Genomic DNA, 21,347 nt, shown 5'->3' with positions numbered 1-21,347 from the left:
ATGCTTGATGGTGCCGAACTGGTTGCTCGGCACTTTTAAGCGCAATCTGCAGACATTCTTTTGCTCTCTTTTGATCACCTCGGATGACCGCTATCCCACCTTTAGTGGGGATCTTGATGGTGAGGTGATAAGTAGAGCAAACGGCCCGAACTGTGTTGAGCCAGTCTCTCCCCAGGATGATGTTGTACGGGGACCGAGCTTTTACCACAAAGAACTCGATCATCGTATTGGAGCTTGTAGGCGCTTTTCCCACCGTGATCGGAAGGCTGATAATACCTTCAGGGCGGGTGTCTTCCTGGGCGAAACTTTTCAGAGGAAGTGGAGCCGGACTGAGCCGAGCTGGATCCACTTCCATTTTATCAAAACATTCTTTAAAAAGAACGCTGACTGACGCTCCTGTATCCACAAATACTCTGTGGATCAGTTTGTTTGCCACTCCGGCTTGAATGACAATAGCGTCTTGGTGAGGAGAGATGGCTGGGACGGGATCGGCATCTGAAAATGTAATCACTTCGTCTTTCTTCAGCCTTTTATGTGTCGGCTCCTCTTGATTGGAACCTCTGCGTTCTGCTTTTAGGGACGACTTAGTTTTCCCGGCAGGGAGAGCATCAATAGTCTGGATTACTCCATCATATTGCGGCTCGTCGTCGTCTTCGGGATCTTCATGCCTTTTCGGATCCTGAGGATTGCAGTTCGCACCTCTCTGCTTTTTGTTCTTTTTCGGCTGCTTGCTTTGGTATTTTTTTAACGTTCCTGTTTTCACAAGAACATCAATACCTGCAGCCAAATTTCGGCACTCCTCGGTATCATGACCGTGGGCTTGATGGAAGGAGCAATATTGATCCTGAGGTCGCCGCGCGGCTGATTTCGTCATCCGCTTTGGTTTTTCGAACATATCGGAATGTAGTTCGAAAATTTCCGTTCTTGACTTGTTTAATGGTACGAACTGAGCGGGCGGCTTCTCAGGATTGAGCCGTGGCCCCAATCTGCCTTGTACCGGTGCCCTTTGAATTCTTTCAAAAGGAGTTCGGCGAGGGAAGCACCTGGCCGCTTTGATCGGGCTTCTTTTTCTCTTCGTGGGATGAGCTGTCTAAAGACCGTTTTCGACGGTCTGCCTCATCCGCACGGGAAAACTGGTCCGCAATGTCCCACATTTCTTGAGCTGTTTGCGGGCCGCACTCCACGAGCTTTCTGTAGAGAGCTCCGGGCAGGATTCCATTTTGGAATGCCGAAATGACAAGTAGATCGTTAAGATCATTTACTTGTAGGCATTCCTTGTGGAATCTCGTCAGGAAGTCGCTGATCTTTTCGTCGCGACCTTGACGTATAGAAAGCAGCTGAGCCGAAGTAATTCGGGCTTCCGCTTTCTGAAAGAACCTCCTGTGGAAAGCATCCATTAGATCTCGGTAGGATCTAATGCTGCCTTGAGGAAGGCTGTCGAACCACCTTCTGGCGTTCCCGATGAGCAGCTCGGGGAACAGCTTGCACATGTGGACCTCATTGAGACCCTGGTTCGCCATATTATACTGATAGCGTCCCAAGAAGTCATGAGGATCCACGAGTCCGTCATAGGTTATCGACGGAGTTCGGTAGTTCCGCGGCAAAGGAGTTCGGATGATATCGTCCGAGAACGGAGTCTTTAACGCTCCGTACATGGCGAACCCGACATCTCTTCGGTACGGAGGAGAAGGAGTTCTCCTGTGATTCCGGTGCCGAGGAGAAACAGGAACATGTCGGGGTTGAGGATTCTCTCTCCTGGAAGACACGTCACTACTGCGGTAGTGACTTTCATGCCTAGACGAGGAGGGAGAATCCGTCGTTGTCTTCTCCGGCTGTTGGCTCTTCTGCAGGAAGGTTAAGAACTCCTCCTGCTTCTCAGCCAAGAACAGCTTGACAGCCTCATTCAAATCAGGCTGCTGGGAAGACTCGGTGTGTGGACCTTTTGAGCGGCTTGTTCCTTCACCGTGAGAACTGGATACAGACTTCTCACGAGGCTGCTTTCCAGGCCTATGGGCTGCTGGGTTAGTTTCCTCATGGTCATCACGGACGGAGGCACGGGAGTTGCGCGATCTGGCATGCATTTTTTTTTTTTGTAGTGGAAAAAGGGTCAAAAATTCGCTTTATCACAGATTTGGTTCTCTGTTTCCCACAGACGGCGCCAGTGATGAATCCGCGAATTTCTGGTGGTAGTAAATGCAGGAAAGTAGAAATCACAACACAGAGATTTACGTGGTTCGATTTACTGAGGTAAATCTACGTCCACGGGAAGAAAAGAGGGCAGAGTTGTATTGCTTGATCTGTTTTCTACAGCTTACAAATACAAGCTTGCTATATGATATTCTCTCTCTAGAGTTGGTGAATCCTCTATCGGATCTAAGTTCCGTTTATATATAGAACTGAGATCGTGGCTTGCATCACCACCCTAAGTCGTGGAGGTCACGGAGGTCATGAGATCCTGCATGGCCACTAATTAGGCGGTGGCTTACATCATCAGTAATTATGTCGGGGATGTCGTGGAGGTCATGAGAGCCTGCATGGGTCCACCACTAGATAGATCGTGTCTCCCAGTCCGGTATTGCCGAGCAGCTTTTGCCGATGCTGAGACCGAACTGCTGAACTATTGCCGAGCAGCTTTTGCCGATCTGAGAGTAGAGCTTGATGCCGACCTGAGGGCAGAGCTTGATTGGTTGGTTTTTACTGAGCTGTAGGCTGAGGCCGAACTCTTTGGTCATGCCGAACTGATACTCTTTCTTGGGCTTTGTGCTGGCTTGTTTAGTACGTACTCCATCACAGTTGACATTGACAAGTTCTGAAATTGAAAGTTACAATTTTACTATATGAAGAGCTTATGATTCTTCTGATTGCAAATCAACTTTTTTAAGATAACAATTAGATGATTGCTAATTAATTGTAGATTGAGCTATAACTTTTATGGGTATAAATTATTAAACCATCATAAAATTTTGCAATAATAACTGAGATTTTAGTGGGAATGAATATTAAGCCGCGATTAAGACAATTATGCTTAAAAAAATTACCCAAATCTGCGATTGCACTATCAACATTTAATCAGTGAATTCTTTTTTTGTCAAGTTATAGTAGTTATGATTTTTAATTAGCATTTAATAATTGTCAATTATAGTTTGTTAATTATAAATCGATTTTCGATAGTCAATAAAAATTGTAATAAAAAAATCATCGGCAGCTTTACAAATGCGTCCCTCCATTGCATTTGGAATAATGACCAAAGTGAAAACCCCCAGCTGTGATTAAAACAATATTATAGTTTTTGCAAAATAAATTAAAATCTAGAAAATTAATCTGAATTAAATCGATCTTTTAAAATAACATAATCAAAGGCAAAATGATGCACTGAAAGGATTACTTAAAATGAAAAAATACCCAGTAAAGAGTAAAGACGATAAAAGCGTATCAAAAAAATAAATAAATTTCAGTATAATAATAAAAATTAAAAAAAAAAGTGAAAAACATTGGAAATGTAGGAGCACATTAGTGCACGAACCGCAAGAGCAGCACGCGCAAGCATATGATGCTCCAGACATCTCGGCAACAGTAAGGGCTGATGGATTCATCGATTATTAAACGCATCAGTCAAACATACGATTGCCTTTTTAATATTTCCCGTAAGCATTTGGTAACAGCAAAAGACAAAATGATTGAAAAGGAATTACACGAGCGCATAGAAATGATTATTGAGTAGCTCTGGACGAAATAAAAATATCTGCAACTCCAGTTGTTCTGGTGAGGCAAGGACGGAAAATTCGAGACGAAACAATGGATGAAGGTGTTTATATGGTTGCAGATCTGGGGTAAAATTAGACGGGAGCCCTAATTCTTTAGTGGGCTTTATTAAAATTAGACGGCAGTGGGCTTTAAATTATTCTGTTCGGCCCGCTTAAAATTTTAAATTGTAGTAGTACTACGAATTTGGATCAGTCTTATTCAGGTTGCGGTGATGGTCGGAATAGAATTATCTCGAGGTGAAAGTTTACAATCTTAATTCTATAAATTATTCAGACTGACAGCTATTATATTGGTCACAATAAACTAACGATTGTTGTCGATTTGGTCCTTCTTTTGTTATTCTTTTGTTCACTCTATTCATGATTGATGTTGGAATCTATTCTTAAATGAGATGACTTTGTATTCAAGAAAAAGGTTTTCGAGTGGCCAGGCTCTGGATTTGGATCCCCTGGCAAAATGAGGGGATGCTATGCACATCACTACCATTGATTTGTGAATAAAAAAATTTGTATAATTTCATAAAAATAAATGGAGGGTGATGATATGCACAACATCCATTTTGCTACAACAAGGGATCCAAGTCCCACATTAATAAGATTTTTTCCAGATTTTCAAATTAAAAAACAAATAGTTGGTTGATGTTAGAGATTTTTAATTTATAAGGAATTATTCAATTTTTCATTAATTATTGTTCCATATAGTAGTATTTTTTTCGCAAATAATGAATAATGTTATTTTAGTAAAATAATATTCCATTTGTTATGCCTTAATCGAAGCGTTTTATTTTTTACACTAGTTTCTAAAAAATAAGAATAAATAGTTAAAATAGAGAAAAAGTACTCTCTTTTACTTTACTCTTTCTCCATTTTAACTAGCATTTATTACTTTCTCCGTCCCACAATAAAAGTCACATTTTTCCATTTTGTTTCGTCTCACAGTAAGAGTCACATTTCACTTTTGGTAAGTATGTCTCGCATTCCATTAACCCACTTTACTCACATTTTATTATAAAATTAATATAAAAAAGTGGACCTCATATTCCACTAACTTTTTAGCCCACTATTTTTTATGTTTCTTAAAACTCGTGCTCACACCAAATGTAACTTCTATTATGGAATGAAGGTAACAAAATAATCGTAGAAAATGAAACGACTCTAACAAGGAACGAAAATGATTTTAGTATAAATGATCAATTACGTAGAACAGAAGTAACCAAATTGAAGTAGGGCATAAAATAATGAGAGAAATTTTTGTAAGCGCGTCTTATCATGCCTAAAATAATTATAGTTGCTGACTTTGTTAATTTATTAAACCAAATGAAGAGAAAAATATTGCTAATATGAATAACTAAAATAATTATAGTTACAGAAATTTTTATAAGCGCATCGTATCATACCTTATCTTTCTCTATTTATTAAACATCAATTTCTTAAATTTGGTGAAAAAAACTGCAGTAACTTGAGACAAAAATAGAAATAAAAAAAAATATATTTTTTTATTCAATTTGATTTTGATTCTAAAATAATGACTACTGGAGTATGACTGTTAGACCATCTTCAAGGGTACAACTAAAACCTAAAATGGGATAGGTAATTTATTTCGATAGTACTCCAAAACCAATCTCATTTTTAGTTTTTGAGAAAAAAATAAAAATAGGTTTACACTAAATCTAAACCCAAAAGTTTTACAAATTTTATGAGTATAAAAATATAATATAGAGAATATTCTTTTAAGTTTGAGTATAATGTAAATGGTTGGAGTAGAGGTGACATTTCAACTAAAATAGCTTTCAGTTTATTTAAATGTAAGAGAAGGTTTTTATGTTTGGATGTAGCGAAAATGAGAACCAAAATTGAAATGCTAAATCAAACAATGGTGTCAGCATGGGCCCAGCAAACGTTCTTAGTTCTTACCGACGACGAAGACTTGGTTTTAGGGTCGTCGCCTAAAGTATTCAGTCAGGAAATTTCGTGGAAGCACGAGTGATCACTTTGGACGCGGTAGAACCACTGGAAGTGTAGTTTCTTGCTGGCTTTGAGCTTTATAAATATGTAGTTTTAGTTTGAATGAATGTAGAAAAATAAAGGAAAGAGAGAGAATAGTGAAAAATGGCGGATGCTGCAGTAACATTCCTGCTGGAGAACGTGAAGAAGCTGGTGGTGGAGCAGGCGAGTCTGATAAAGGGAGCGGAGGGGGAGCTGAAGCAACTGGAGAACGACCTGGCGCTGATGAATGCTTTCTTGATCGAGCATTCCGACAATCGAGACAATGGCCCCATCTTCATGGAGTTGGTGAAGCAGATCAGGGAGGCCATCTACGACGCCGAAGACGCCCTCGACACCTGCCTCACCCTCAAGGCCAAATCTAAATCCAAACCCGGTGGCCTTCCCAACCTCAAGACTCTTGACTTGGCCAAGAAGGTCAAGGAACTTCGGCTCCAACTCAAGCCTACATTTGATATGGCCATGTCCAACTTGAAAGGCCCCGCCCAGTCACTCGCCGATGGATCTGCTTCCGCCCTCGGAACATCCCATCACAATATACTCAAAAAGGTAATACTCACTCCATTTCCAACTCTTTTCCTTGTCTAGGATGAGTTTGTAAGCTGATGGGTTATTTATTGGTTTGTATGCAGACTGCATTGGTGTTGAGAGAAGACAATGTAGTTGGTTTTGCAGACCAAGAAGCCATTCTACTCGAATATTTGAGTGAAAAAACTGAGCTACTTGATGTTATCTCCATTGTGGGCATGCCTGGTCTTGGCAAGACCACTCTTGCCTATAAAATCTACCGTCACCCCGAAATCGAATTCGAATTCCCGGTGCTGATTTGGGTGTATGTTTCTCAGGAGTTCAATGTGAGAGAGGTGCTCCTCACCATTCTCAAGAAGTTCACCCGCCAAGACATGTCTGGCAATAACAACATCGAACTGACCCGACTAGTCCGGTCTCATCTGGAGAAGGAGAGGTTCTTACTCTTCATGGACGACGTGTGGACTAACGAAGACTGGAGGGAAATCGAAGCTGCCCTGCCAAAGAACAATAAATTGGGTAAGGTTTTGATAACCAGCCGTTACGAGAGAGTAGCTAAACAAACAAACCATAACCGAGAACCCCACAAGCTACGCTTCATGTCGTTCGAGGAAAGTTGGGAGCTCCTCCAATTGGAGGCATTTGGTAAGGGCAATAGTTGTCCTAAGGAGTTGGAGGGGACCGGACAGCATATAGCCAAGCAGTGTGGGGGAGTGCCTCTAGCTGTGGTGGTGATCGGAGGAACTCTTTCCGATAAACAACTTGACAGGAGAGAATGGGAGAAGGTGTCCAAGAGTGTGAGTACTCTCGTTCAAGAAGATCAGCGCACAACATACATCATCTCATTGAGTTATAACAAACTGCCACATAACTTGAAGGATTGCTTCCTCTACCTAGGGATGTTTCCTGAGGACACCGAGATCTCGGCATGGAAGCTCACGTGCTTGTGGATTGCAGAAGGATTTATACAACAAAAGCAGGGGAGGAGCTTGGAGGAAGTGGCGGAGGACAACCTGGGCGATCTCGTAGCCAGGAACCTAGTCATGGCCGAGACAACCAAGGCCAATGGAGCCGTCAAAACTTGCCGTGTCCACGACATGATACGCGAGTTCTGCCAGAACGAAGCCTCGCCTGCAAACAAGAATCTGTTCCAGGAGGTGAAGAAGACGAGGCAAGGGGTGTTGGATCCTGCAATAACCGAGATAGTGAAGCGCCGCCGCCTCTGTATTCATTACAACGTCATGATGGAATTCCTCCGCAACAAACCCAAGGGCCCTAGAGTCCGCTCGTTCGTTTGTTTCTCCAAGGATACAATCGGCTTGCCAACAGAGCACACTGAGTCAATCACCAACGCTTTCGATTTACTTCGGGTTGTAGACGCCACTCCACTCAAATTCACCAAATTCCCCGCTAAACTCACCAAGCTGATACATTTGAGGTACATTGCTCTCTCCGGCAACGAATTCAAGGCTCTACCCGAAGGCATCTCCAACCTCTGGAATCTACAGACCGTCAAGATTGACACCACGTCACGTGAATTGGAGGTCAGAGTGGATATTTCCAAGATGGTGCAGCTAAGGCATCTGAAGACGAAAGCCGCTATCAGTCTCAAGGAAATGAGATTGAAAGGAAGAGGCGGAGATAATCTACAAACACTGAGCAGATTGTCAGCCGAATCCTGCACCGCAAAGCTGTTCAGCAGGATCTTAAACCTCAGGAACTTGGGGATCCGAGGGAACCTAAACACTCTAGTGGATGCGTCCTACTTGGGGAAACTGGAACATCTTGAAAAGCTGAAGCTAGTGCACGACCCGTTCTCCATGATGGGGGAGAAGAAGGAGCTGCATCGATTCCCTCCACTTCACAATCTCCCATCGAATCTGAGGATGCTGACGCTGTCAAATACTCAGTTGGCTTGGAACCAGATGACCATACTGGGAGGCCTGCACAGTCTGGAGGGGCTCAAGCTCAAGGAGATGGCGTTCAAGGGAGGGCGTTGGGAAACTCAAAGCGGCGGCTTCCCTAATCTCGAAACTCTACACATTGCGCGTACCAATTTGGAAATATGGACTGCTGCTTCAGATGAACCATTTCCCAAACTGAAGAATCTGATATTGAAGAACTGCGAGGGACTTCAAGAAATACCATTTGCAGTAGGGAAGGGGAAAAACCTTCAGCTCCTGGAGATTGAACGTGTGTCACCAACACTAGTTCAATCTGCCCAAAAAATCGCATCTGCCAAAATCGAAAAGGAAAAACAAGAAATGCAAGGTGGGGAAGTAAGAGCTAGAAGGGGTGGATTTAAACTCAAAACTTCTCCAGGGGATGCATCATCTTCATCAACCTCAAACTAATCCACTACCTCAGTCTCAAGGATTTTCGTAGCCTTGCCAAAAACAGGGTCTCATCTTTTTGTACTCATGTTATGGATGGAGATGAGTTAGTATTATATCAATATTATATAGTTTTAACGCAATTTAGTATACTATGGTTATACCCCTTATTTACAAATAGTATTACGTTGACGTCAAGATGATGAACATTTCATTTTTCAAGGATAAGCTCTCAATTTACACTTTGCTGGATCCGAATACTAAAGTTACTTGAGAATATTGATAAACATTAACATCATTGGAGTTGGGACTAGAGTTCGCAATTAATTAATATAATTGCATCATGATCATCCAATGTAAGGTACTATCATGTATGTACAATTCAAGATGTTTATATCTACATCATTTAACTACAATATATAAATGAATCAATCAAATACAACCACAAAATTGTTACTACCATTTACAATCGAAGGCAAGATCACCTGCTACAAGTGCACAACGCACAGTAAAAAAAAATGGAAAAAATCACAGAATGGGCAAGAATTTCAAGCAAAAACCAAAACCTCATTATCTCAGAATAAGCTATTAAGATGCAGACTAGGCGTGGATTGTATTCAGCAAGGTCAAAAAGTCGGAGAATAACTCATACCTCCATGCTTTGATATCAGAAGCATGTTTTTATCCTTTAGATCACATTTCCGATATGCCTGCCCAGAGGAAAGAAAATGGCATGAGATCTTCAGTGTATAGAGGCAGAGGCCCTTCATACATGAACAGCAATCCTGGAAGGTACCATACTCTAGCCACAAGTTGGATGAGAAGGAAAACTAGAAAGATCACAAGTACGACCATCTTTTCGTTAATTTCAATCGTTGAACTCAAGATCCGGTTCCCTTGTTATACTAGCCAAATACGGTGGGTGCTGTCATCATTGTTACTATCCAGACTGGATTTCCATAGCTCAAAGCCCAACATTTATTTTTGGCTTCATGAGACTTTACTTCAGCAGGATTCTACGTGATCATCTGACCTCTTTGAAGATTCAGTATCTCCTCTCACATCATCCTCCTCAGGTAAGGAAATCATCCTTTTACTGGGTTTCCTTCTGTGTCTATTCTTCCCCTTAAAAATTCCTAAACTTCCATCATCTTGTATATCATCTAAAGACCTACCACTGTCAGGAAGGGAAATTTCCATCTCTCTTCCATTGGAGTAAGCACAATTTCCTTGAGTCTGAGAAATTGACACATCAGTCACATTTTTCTTTGCATCACTTGTATCATCGTCAGTTGAAGCTATAAAGATATTATCATTACTCTTTTTAGATGAACTGTCATTGACAGAACTATCAATATGAGACACCGAAGGGCCATCATGAGCAGAATCATGGTCACTACAGCTTGTATTACTATCAGATGATGCCACTGAGAATGATTCAGCAGACAGCTGCAGAAATTCTTCTTCTAAGTTGTGTCGTCGATGTAAAATATCCTCCTCGTAATGAGGTGGAGATGACGGCAAAGTTGAGGAAGAATGGGACCCCATTATATTATTCATTGCAGTAGTTGAAGGGACATACATGTTTTCTGCACTCGAATTATCCCCTCTGGGCATTTCAAGGGAATCAAATCTCAGGTATACAGCATCTGCAGGAATATTCCCTTCATTGTTTAAGTATCTCAGCTCTTCCTGACTCTCACTAAAATTCTTGAAAACAGATCTGTCCCCTCCAGAATGGCCCATGAACAACCTTGAAGATGCTTCAATGATTCGATCAAAATACTGTTGACTGACAACCGACGTATTTGCAAAGGATGTCTCGGATCCTAGAAGGATTGTGCTGCTCTCATCCCCAGAAAGCTGAAAAGAGTCGGAGAGGTACCTTGAGGTCTCGCCTTGGTCAACGTTCTCTGTCTCGCTGTTCAAACACATCTCTTTATTTCTATGTGATATGGTACTCCTAAATCTATTGCCATCACCAACAGTTTCTGATGTTTGATTCATCCATTCATGAAATTCTTCCAACCACATAGAAGAACGATGCTTCTTCAAATTTTCAATTCTTTCCATCAAATCTTCAATTTCAGCTTCTTCTTCTGTATGCACAGTTTCTCCTTTGCTCTCAATATCATCATCACATGACACTGAATCTGGGTCAACAATATATGTGCTTCGCTCATCATTCTCAATACATGCAACACGTGAACGCCTCTGAAATCATCAAACAAAAGTAATTATATGTTGTTACCAAATTTCACAACTCAGTAAATGTCTGCTAATAATATTTTCATGGCATTAATAATGATACCATTTTGCAGTTTCTTACCTTCTTTGTATGAGAATCTTCTTCTAAATCAGCTTCATAACGGATGGGTGAATAAAATCCAAAGCTTGCAGGCTGCTTCTGCCTACTTGAAATTATTATTTTCCGCTTCCAATCCTCAAAAGCAGATATTTTCTTCTCGTCCAGCTTAAGCTACGGCACATGCCAACATATCAGTTATTCAAGTGAACAAAAGAGCAAAAATAGTTGAAATAAGTGCTCCAATAAATAAGAAAAAAGTTTATTTAATGCATATGCTATCGAGTAATAACAACCTGAAAAAGGTAACCAGCGACTTACTAAATATGGATGATAAATAAGGCTGAAAACTTTAGCTCGGAACCATCGGGCATAGCAAAGAGGATTTCCTTCTAACCATAAGTTCTGAAGAGATGAGATACCAGCAAGAACCTCTATCTCAGAAAAGTTAGAAATGATATTGTATGAAACATCAAGCCCTTGAAGTGATTTGAGATTTTCAATGCCGTGCAATGAAGTTAAAGCATTGTTTCTCAGCACAAGCTTAACAATCTGACAGGGGACCTGCACAAATCAGCATTTAAAGTGGCTCTGCTACCAATTCCCTAGATAAAAGTACCAATACTTTTACAGAATGAACAAGTAAAAAAGCAACAAAAAATGAGTATTTAACTTGAGGCTAGAGCAGGATGCGAGTCCACATTTTAGGTAATAATACAAAAAAAATCAACGAAATAAAAACATCCACACTCCAGCAGTAGGTGTGGCAGTCTCCAGAAAGCAATAGACTATAATAGAATCATATATACACTGTAATTTTGGGACCCACTTGTTAGATTATACTTATAATAGTACTACAAAACTCTGAGTCTAACCATTTCTGTAAGATTTTTATGTTACTTTGAAACAGAATTGCGTTAAGAATAAGATGCTGAGTTGTATGTCTGACCAACTAAGATGATAAATTGATTTCAAGTTCTATTTTGAAAGGATAGACTGGATTTGTTTACTTCACTGTATAAAGCATAAATGATCTTTCAAAACATTGTCCCTTCTTCCATATTGAAGCTATATACCTTCCTTATCTAAGGTGTACAGTTGAAAGTATGTTTTTACTTCTAATATGGTCACTGATTGCCATAACCTTAGGTGAGCCCTGCTAAATGATGTATCCACAATTTTGGAACTATTATTATCACTAAGAAATCATGTCATCAACTCAACACTGCAAACATATCTTTTGGCTTGGTTACTAGGCATCTGATTTCAGAAATTACCTCACGTAATGATGCAATACTTCTTAGGTTATTAAATCCCAAATCCACATGCTTCAATTTGGTGCACGTTCTGAGATTATCCATCTTTGCAAACTTGTTCCTACTCAGATCAAGGGTTTCAACCAGAGGAAGCAGCTGCAAAGACTCATCCATGACAATCAAGTCATTACATGCACACGAAACAAAAGACAACCGGTTCCATTGGGGTGAATTCTTTATGTCCGCAATTCTACTTGCAAATATGTGCCGCAATGCATCCTGAGACAATTTAAATGATCAAATTACAAAAGGTCAACATTACAATAGATCAAACACTGTATCTAGCGGAACTGACCAATACTTGGTTGGTGTGCAATGAGCTGAATGGTAAACAAGGACTTCATTAAAAGTTGGCCTAAGAACTATCAAATGTCAACATTTTCTCCATGCATTAATAAAAATAATTTGTTCCATTGCAAAATGCAAAATAATGACATACACCACTATTTTCCCAACATGGTTAAACTACAGCTTCATATTGCACAGCTAAACATGAAAAACAGAAGAAAGAAAACATTATCATTAAAGTTAATCTCCTACACCACGCTAAAAGCAAATTCTTTGATTATCAAACAAGAACTCAAGGTGATCAACGTTGCAAGCAAAATATTTGGCAATCTTTATACGAAAATCAGCACTCACAGTTGACTTATGGCATATCAATTTCTCAAGCGTGAACCTCAACTCAAGCAACCCTTTCGCTGCAGACGTCGACAAATCACATCCCCGGAGCTCCAAAACCTTCAAACTGGCGAATGGAAGAAGGGACAGAGGCGTCGGATCCCTGCGGAGGGGCGGCAGCAGAGAAACCACCTTTAACGACGGAAGCAGGCGAAGAATTCTCCGCAACTGCACGAGCGCGCGGTGGTCGCCAAAATCCGACACATAGGCACGCAGATAATCAACCGGAGCTCCGGCCAACGAGCTTTCCATCTCCCTAAATGCCTCCAGCCTTGATTGCACGTACCGCAAACCCGCCGGATTCAATTTCAATACCAGAGTACCTTCTATCAATTTCTCAGCCTGATAATCGACGAATTTGACGAGTGATTCAAGATATCTATCGCCGGTGACGATCGCCATGGCTTGTAGCTAGGGTTAGAATGATTAAATTAGGTTGGGGAAGGGGGGTTTGGGCGGGATCGACTGAATAGAGGAGAGAGCCATGGCTACTGTGTAAATTGTGGGGGTTCGTTGATTGAATTTGGGGGTGAGACTAATTGGGAAGATGATAAAGACACGTCGCTAACGGGGCCACTTTTGCTGGGCAACGACACATCTGGCAGTTTAGTTCATTCTTGAATATCGAGATTTTCATTTGATGAAATTATTGGTTATACACTTAAATGATTGTTATTAACTGTAGAAAAAACTGCTGAGAAAAATAAATTTTTAATTTTATAATATGTTGTTATTTGTTAGATTATATAAATAAATTTAAAATAAAATAAAATAAAATAAAATAAAATGGTAGTGTGTTTGCCATTTATAATTTTACTAGAGAGACAAATGAATATTTATCTTTTTAGATATAAAAGCTATAGTTTATAATTTGATAGCTTTTAATGTGAAATTGATAAACCTATTAAATTATAAAAGCAAGAAAGAGGAAAAAAATTAGTATTAATGGATTGTGAGATTCATATTATTAATACTCCCTCTGTGTCCACGAAAAATAGTTTTATTTTGCTATTTTGAGGTGTCCACAAAAAATAGTCTTATTTCTGAAACTAGATTGTTTTACTCTCACGTGTTTCTCACTTTTTCTTATCTCTCATACTTTATCTACTATAAATAAGATTATTTTTTGTAAACGGAGAGAGTAATATTTAAATGTTTAAAACTTTTCACATTTAAATGCGATAGCAATTTTTTTCATCCGTATTAATTAATTATTGATTAGTACTGACAACATTTTGTCGTCTCTAAATTTTGCCACTAGAATTCCATTTTACGTCTTCCTTTTTTGAACCAATAAGTTCACATTGCTTTATCTACATATCTCTCGAAGTGATACACGTGGTGCCATTCTCATGATTGTATAAGACTAAACATTAATTAATTAACTATGCAACACACTCTTCCACCAAAGATTTAAACAATTATGTGTGCTCGCTCGATTGAGTCATTCAGTCTATTAATTTATTAGTGAGTAATGCATTTAAATTTACTATAAACAACACGAACCCAATTCATGGTTAGAAGTTAGAAGCATAATCGTTACTTTTATTAAGCAGTAGAATGATGGATTGGCAGAAAGTGAAGCCATACGTGTGTGTAATAATCGTACAATTCGCTAACGCAGGTTTTACCGTAGTCGCCAAAGCTGCTCTAAACCGAGGAAGCAGCCATTTCACATTTTCAGTTTACAGAAACGCTTTCGCAGCGGCCATCTTCCTCCCTTTAGGCTTCTTTCTTGAAAGGTCATATCTTCTACTCCTGTTTCATTCACTTTCTTGTTTCATTCATATTGATCTCTTAAACAGGAAAACCAGGCCACCAATTACTCATGATCTCTCCACATTCATCAAGATCTCTGCACCAATTACTTAATTGAGTGAACCACCTACAACTTGATTTACATTTTTTTTGTAGCTGTATTTTATGTGTACTTACTTGTTCACATGTAACAGCCCGGTAATCGGTCAGAACACCTTCTACGCCTGCCTCAAATACTCATCACCTACTTTCACCTCAGCCATTTGTAATCTTAGGCCTGCTATGATTTTTCTACTTGCTTGGATTTTGGGGTACGCACTCTCCCAACTTCATATCACCAAACAGTTATTAGTACTATGATGATATTGTCCGCTTTGACCAAACTTGACAGTTTTGCTTTTGTGCATGTTGGAAATACAAAACATAAATGGCCGCCCACTACTTATTATTGTGGAAGTTCCTAGAGTACATTCAATGTTGTATTGTTCCTAGCAAAGTAGAGTTCCAAGTATGTATTTGAAGAGTCTCAATATCCCTATAAATAATAGGGGGATGAGTAGTTCAAACATAACAAACATTTGCATAAGAAATATATCTCTACTTCTATCTTCTAATATGCCTTACCAATCTTGTTATGCCTCTCTCGATTACCATCTTTAAGATGGTATCAGAGCAGGAAACCAACAAAAAACCTCCAATGGAGGGAAACCAAATATCCACTCTCGAGCTGTTGATCGAGACAATCTCAAATCTAATTGATTTGTACAAATCCAACACAAACCAAAGCCAAAATTTCTACCTACCGAATAACCTCAGCGAAGGATTGAAACGCACTGCTGCAACACAGGCAAACAACCGAAGGAGTAACGTGTCTGCAGCTCCACCCGTCACAGACAGCAGCGTCGTCGACGACGGCGGCGAAAACAGCAACATCAGCCGGCGTCGACATCGGCAGCAGAATCCATCTGAAGCAGCGTCGCCGGGTGAGCAGCCTCCGGCTGAAGCGGCGGCAGCAGCGGCTAGAGCAGCGACGACAGCTGAAGCAGAGGCGGAGGCAGCGTCTGAGGCGGAGGCAGCCTCTGAGGCGGAGGCAGCGGCTGCTCCTGAAGCCGCGTCGGAGGCAGCGGTGACTGGGGCAGCGGCGGAGGCGGCAGCCGCAGAGGCGGAGGCGGCGGCGTCGGATGAGCAGTGGAGAAAGAAATTTGGGAGAAGAAGAAAGAAATGTGGGGGAAGAGCCGCTGATGAAGAGTCTTGTGTGGGATTTTCTAAAAACCCCCTCCACACTTTGCAAAAAACCCCCCAAACTTATACACTCTCCCAGATCCGACCCCACTCCAAACATTTCTCACAAAATTTCCCTCAAAAAAATCTAAAAATGTCAAAGCCACCTAAGCAATTTCAGAAATTTGCTAACTCACCCCAATTTTCCGAAATATTATACAAAAAACCCGCATTTGTCCAAAAGACCCAAGTAACATCCCCAAGTCTCGAAAATTCTGAAAACAAAACCCAAATTTTTGAATTCCAGCCCTCAATTACTTGTGCAAACACTTTCCAAGCCCTTGCGTACTCTTCATCCTCCAACATAGGACCCAAAGACTATTACTGGATCTTTGATTGTGGGGCAACCGACACCATGTCCTTTGATGAGTCGGATTTCCTTGAAATTACCCAATCCACAAAACGATATGTCCAAACAGCCAATGGAGAGTTAGCACCTGTGCAGGGGAAGGGCACTATCACTGTCTCACCAACTCTTCGCATCTCAAACTGTCTTTATGTTCCGTCATTATCCCACAAACTCTTATCTGTCAGTCATGTCACAAAAGACCTTAATTGCAAATTACTAATGCAGCCTCGGTTTTGCATGTTACAGGATATCAAAACGGGGACGATAGTTGGGCGTGGCACTGAGCGGCATGGACTGTACTATGTGGATGAGATAGCCCAACAGAGTACTGCGATGCTGACTCACGGACTGACTGACAGACAGATTTGGCTCTTGCATCGCCGGTTAGGACACCCATCTATAGGTTATCTTCGCCTACTCTTTCCTGAGTTAGTTTCATCTTCGCGTGTCTTGAATTGCGAAACTTGTGTTTTGGCCAAAAGTCATAGACATTCTTTTAAATTGAACAACACTAGGGAAAAATCTCCTTTTGCCTTAATTCACTCTGACGTGTGGGGACCTGCCCCGGTTACTGGGGGACAAGGGTTTCGGTATTTTCTGTTATTTATTGATGATTTCTCTCGTATGACTTGGATTTATTTTTTGAAAACTAAATCAGAAGTTTTTGACAAATTCACTGAGTTTTACAATCTTGTTCAAACCCAGTATAACTCCAAAATTCAAATCCTTAGATCCGATAATGGGAGGGAATATGTGAATTCTAAGATGCAATCTTTCTTCTCCGACAAAGGTCTTGTCCACCAAACCTCTTGTGCATATACACCAGAACAAAATGGGGTAGCCGAGCGAAAAAATCGATATATTCTTGAAATCACCCGAGCTCTCTTAATCGAATCCAATATCCCAAAATCATTTTGGCCAGAAGCCATCGCTACCGCTGTTTACCTCCTAAATCGTCTTCCCACAGGAATACTCAACTTCAAAACTCCCCTAGACATATTCTCTTCCATAAACTCGGTTCCGTCCTCCGTACATCTCGATCCCAAAATCTTTGGTTGTACAGTGTTTGTTCATATTCCCAAACATGATCATGATAAATTCTCACCTTGTGCAGTCAAATGTGTCTTCTTGGGATATGGAAAAAATCAGAAAGGTTATCGTTGTTATGACCCCTTAACAGATCGCATGTATACCACTATGAATTGCGACTTTGTTGAGAGTGAATATTTCTATAGCCAATCTAGCGGTCAGGGGGGGAGTGAATCGGAAAATTCGGGATGTGACGCCCTAAATTGGCTACCTCTTTGGGGAGAAACCATTCAGGGGGAGAGGGAAAATACACAAACTGACATGCCTAGCCAGAACCCTGTCACAGAAGGCGGTCCAACAGAGGAAGTTAGCGGTACCACCGGGCCATCAGACTCCCTAGAACAGAACACGCCGCTTCAAGACACTACCGAACTATCTGACCAGTCTTTGAATCCTGAGGTAATTCTTTCAAATCCCGAAATTGGTAATGCAATTGAAACATCTAACAATGACATGAGCCATGCAGATGAGTTGTGTACAGAACAAAAGACATGGCACTCCGAATTACCCCATAGAAGCACGAGAGGTGTTCCTCCAAAAAGATATTCGCCAGACTGGAAAGGACGGAAATCTCGGTACTCTGTTGCAAACCTAACACAAGGGCATCTCACTGAAATGGCAAGGGCATTTGAGGCGGCACTTTATGAAGAAGAAGAAATTCCGCAGTCCTTCGAGATGGCGATGAAACACAAACATTGGAGAGAAGCCATGAAGAAAGAGATTGATGCCTTGATAAAAAATGAAACATGGGAAAAGTGCACTCTACCTCCAGGAAAGAAACCAGTAGGATGTCGTTGGATCTTCACCATAAAAAGACGTACAGATGGTTCAATCGAGAGATACAAGGCAAGATTGGTTGCTAAGGGATATACTCAAGTATATGGAGTAGACTATGAAGAAACTTTCTCCCCGGTGGCCAAACTAAACACTGTAAGAGCTCTTCTATCTGTTGCTGCATGTAAGGAATGGCCATTATATCAGTTTGATGTTACAAATGCCTTTCTACATGGAGAACTTGAGAAAAATAAGGAAGTATACATGGAGGTTCCCCCGGGCTTTCACGAAGACTTTGGGAAAGGGCAGGTGTGCAGACTAAGAAAAACCCTATATGGGTTAAAGCAATCCCCCAGGGTGTGGTTCGGAAGATTTTGTCAGGCAATGGTCAACCAAGGATTCAAACAGAGTCATTCAGACCACACGCTATTCCTAAAGAAGAGGAACGGAAAAATGACATGTCTAATCATATACGTTGACGACATGATCATAACTGGAGATGATGCCGAAGAAATCCAAAACCTGAAAGAGAATCTTTCCAAGGAATTTGAAATGAAGGACTTGGGAGATCTGAAGTACTTCCTAGGAATTGAAGTGTTGAGGTCAAAGCACGGAATATTTCTAAGACAGAAAAAGTATGTATTGGACATGCTAGCGGAAACAGGTCTACTAGACTGCAAGCCCGCCGAAACTCCAATGGTGCCCAACCATAGACTGCAGATTGTGGATGGAGCTAAGCCTACAGACCAAGAAAGATATCAACGGTTAGTAGGAAAACTTCTTTATCTTTCTCACACTAGACCGGATATCACATATGCAGTTGGAGTTGTCAGTCAATTCATGCATCAGCCTCAAGAAGACCATATGGACGCTGCCATGAGAATAGTAAGGTATCTTAAGGGTACAGCCAGTTATGGGGTCTTCTTGGAAAAAAAAGGAAAACTTAGAAATTGATGGGTACACCGATGCTGATTGGGCAAGCAATCCAGTTGACAGAAAATCCACTGGAGGATATTTTACCTTTGTTGGAGGTAACTTAGTCACTTGGAGGAGTAAGAAGCAAAAGGTTGTAGCCCTATCTAGCGCTGAAGCCGAATTTCGAGGGATTAAAAGTGGTCTAATGGAGATATTATGGTTAAGAACGTTGTTAACAGAAATTGGCTTTCCACCTACTCGGAAAAGTCAACTTTTTTGTGACAACAAAGCAGCTATCAGCATCTCAGAGAATCCCGTCCAGCATGACAGAACTAAACATGTCGAAGTCGATCGTCACTTCATCAAAGAAAAACTTGAAGGAGGAATTGTCGAATTCCCGTTCGTCCGATCTGAGGAACAACTTGCAGATATACTGACCAAGGCACTCAGTCCAAAAGTTTTCAAAAAATTTCTTGGCAAGTTGAGTATCGGAGATACCGTTGCTCAACTTGAGGGGGAGTGTTGGAAATACAAAACATAAATGGCCGCCCACTACTTATTATTGTGGAAGTTCCTAGAGTACATTCAATGTTGTATTGTTCCTAGCAAAGTAGAGTTCCAAGTATGTATTTGAAGAGTCTCAATATCCCTATAAATAATAGGGGGATGAGTAGTTCAAACATAACAAACATTTGCATAAGAAATATATCTCTACTTCTATCTTCTAATATGCCTTACCAATCTTGTTATGCCTCTCTCGATTACCATCTTTAAGAGTGCAGGATTGAGAAGGCGAAGTGGAAAGACAATGGCAATCGCGCGAAGATTGTGGGAACGTTGATCACTGTAGGCGGAGCGATGATGGTAACCTTCATGAGAGGGCGAGCCATAGAGTTGCCGTGGATGCATAAGTCCAACCATGCCGCCACTGGAAAGGAGGGCGAAGATCCGATAAAAGGAGCTGTGTTGATCACTGCCAGCTGTTTATGCTGTTGGGTTACAAACCCATCCCACATTGGATGAGGGAGGGAAGTTGGAAGGTGTATATAATTCATGTCCAACCCCAATTAGTTTGAGGCCTTTTGGGAGTGACGCAAAAACAAATCTGTGAGGGCTTGACCCAAAGCGGACAATATCAAACTAATGTTGCAGTCGACGATCCTAACAAGTGGTATCAGAGCCCAGGTGGCTATGAGTTGTGCCTGGATGAGCCCCGGTTAGAGTCTGGCCCTGAAGGACTCGGGTTAGAGTCCAGGATGACCCAGGGGCCAGGGCTGGAACGACCCATGTTCGTGTCGACTGCGTTCCTGATGTGGTCTCGGTTTGAGGGGAGGTTTGTTGGGTTACAAACCCATCCCACATCGGATGAGGGAGGGAAGTTGGAAGGTGTATATAATTCCTGTCCAACCCCAATTAGTTTGAGGCCTTTTGGGAGTGACCCAAAAACAAATCCGTGAGGGCTTGACCCAAAGCGGACAATATCAAACTAATGTTGCAGTCGACGATCCTAACATATGCTACTCCGCCTACTACATTCTTCAGGCAATCACATTGAAGGTGTATCCAACCGGAGTTTCCCTCACAGCGGCCACCTGCACGATCGGAGCAGTGGTCGGAACTGCGCTCACTTTGGGTGTAGAGAAGGGCAATACCGCCATTTGGGCTTTGGGATGGGACGCTAAGCTCTTGGCTTATGTTTATGGAGCATGTGTTATTATCATGTTTTGTTTATTTATCTGTCCTATCAAACTGCCCTTTAATATTGTGTGATACAATCACAGGGAATATTCAATTCTGGAATGGGTTTTTATCTTGCTGGAGTGGTGATAAATGCTAAAGGGCCAGTTTTCGTGACAGCATTCAATCCTTTGAACTTGATCATCGTCGCAATTTTGAGTTCTTTCATTTTTGCGGAGCAAATGAGAGTTGGAATGTAAGTAGCTATACTACAAAAGAAAAGGTCCACAGCGTTGCCGTTGTCTATGAGCGCAAAAATTAAAGTGCTTATAGAACCGGTTTTTCGTTAACAATTAGGCAAAATCGTCATTGAGTGAAATGGAATTTTGCAGGGCTAGGGGAGCTGTGGTGACTGTTGTTGGGTTGTACATGGTGATATGGGGTAAAAAAAAGGATCATAAAGAGGCAGAAAAGAATCAGCTGCCACAGTTACACAATAAATCATCATCAAGCATCAAGGCCTCATCAACTGCCAGATCAGATGAACCAACATCATCCCCTAATGTTGTTTAG

At 41.2% G+C, this 21,347-nt stretch overlaps 4 protein-coding genes across 4 annotated transcripts; 3 read left to right on the top strand and 1 right to left on the bottom strand.

Moving 5' to 3' along the window:
- The first annotated feature begins 5,705 nt into the window (after positions 1–5,705).
- Positions 5,706–8,772, top strand: LOC121747288 (putative disease resistance RPP13-like protein 3). The gene is made up of 2 exons (XM_042141299.1): positions 5,706–6,317; positions 6,401–8,772. Exons 1-2 carry the CDS (start codon positions 5,874–5,876, stop codon positions 8,648–8,650), a joined length of 2,694 nt encoding a protein of 897 aa, XP_041997233.1. The 5' UTR covers positions 5,706–5,873; the 3' UTR covers positions 8,651–8,772.
- Positions 8,773–8,945: 173 nt separating this feature from the next.
- LOC121747289 (serine/threonine-protein kinase 11-interacting protein-like) lies at positions 8,946–13,492 on the bottom strand. The gene is made up of 5 exons (XM_042141300.1): positions 12,893–13,492; positions 12,212–12,469; positions 11,256–11,498; positions 10,959–11,108; positions 8,946–10,843 (listed from the first exon to the last, which is right to left on the bottom strand). Exons 1-5 carry the CDS (start codon positions 13,331–13,333, stop codon positions 9,635–9,637), a joined length of 2,301 nt encoding a protein of 766 aa, XP_041997234.1. The 5' UTR covers positions 13,334–13,492; the 3' UTR covers positions 8,946–9,634.
- Positions 13,493–14,494: 1,002 nt separating this feature from the next.
- Positions 14,495–21,347, top strand: LOC121749154 (WAT1-related protein At2g37450-like). The gene is made up of 6 exons (XM_042143750.1): positions 14,495–14,673; positions 14,884–15,000; positions 19,880–20,088; positions 20,596–20,801; positions 20,879–21,030; positions 21,167–21,347. The coding sequence occupies exons 1-6, from the start codon at positions 14,495–14,497 to the stop codon at positions 21,345–21,347; spliced, it is 1,044 nt and encodes a 347-aa protein (XP_041999684.1).
- Positions 16,123–18,212, top strand: LOC121748122. Its single transcript, XM_042142341.1, has 3 exons — positions 16,123–16,722; positions 17,434–17,807; positions 17,875–18,212. The coding sequence occupies exons 1-3, from the start codon at positions 16,326–16,328 to the stop codon at positions 18,001–18,003; spliced, it is 900 nt and encodes a 299-aa protein (XP_041998275.1). The 5' UTR covers positions 16,123–16,325; the 3' UTR covers positions 18,004–18,212.

Source organism: Salvia splendens, chromosome 9 (genome assembly GCF_004379255.2).
Source record: "Salvia splendens isolate huo1 chromosome 9, SspV2, whole genome shotgun sequence".
Lineage (NCBI taxonomy): Eukaryota > Viridiplantae > Streptophyta > Magnoliopsida > Lamiales > Lamiaceae > Salvia > Salvia splendens.
The sequence above is the reverse complement of the archived record's forward strand: the minus strand, read 5'-3'. Positions and strand labels throughout refer to the sequence as shown.

Bases quoted from the DNA above. Each gene is read 5' to 3' on its own strand.
- LOC121747288 (XM_042141299.1), top strand. From the start codon at position 5,874: ATGGCGGATGCTGCAGTAACATTCCTGCTGGAGAACGTGAAGAAGCTG. The intron at 6,318-6,400 runs GTAATACTCACT...GTTTGTATGCAG, and splicing joins ATCACAATATACTCAAAAAG to ACTGCATTGGTGTTGAGAGA.
- LOC121748122 (XM_042142341.1), top strand. From the start codon at position 16,326: ATGTCCTTTGATGAGTCGGATTTCCTTGAAATTACCCAATCCACAAAA. The intron at 16,723-17,433 runs GTTATCTTCGCC...CACCTTGTGCAG, and splicing joins GTTAGGACACCCATCTATAG to TCAAATGTGTCTTCTTGGGA. The intron at 17,808-17,874 runs GTAATTCTTTCA...TGAGCCATGCAG, and splicing joins ACCAGTCTTTGAATCCTGAG to ATGAGTTGTGTACAGAACAA.
- LOC121747289 (XM_042141300.1), bottom strand. From the start codon at position 13,333: ATGGCGATCGTCACCGGCGATAGATATCTTGAATCACTCGTCAAATTC. The intron at 11,499-12,211 runs GTAATTTCTGAA...TGATTTGTGCAG, and splicing joins GTATTGCATCATTACGTGAG to GTCCCCTGTCAGATTGTTAA. The intron at 11,109-11,255 runs GTAAGTCGCTGG...CATGTGCCGTAG, and splicing joins TTATTTATCATCCATATTTA to CTTAAGCTGGACGAGAAGAA.
- LOC121749154 (XM_042143750.1), top strand. From the start codon at position 14,495: ATGGATTGGCAGAAAGTGAAGCCATACGTGTGTGTAATAATCGTACAA. The intron at 14,674-14,883 runs GTCATATCTTCT...CACATGTAACAG, and splicing joins TTAGGCTTCTTTCTTGAAAG to CCCGGTAATCGGTCAGAACA. The intron at 15,001-19,879 runs GTACGCACTCTC...TTAAGAGTGCAG, and splicing joins CTACTTGCTTGGATTTTGGG to GATTGAGAAGGCGAAGTGGA.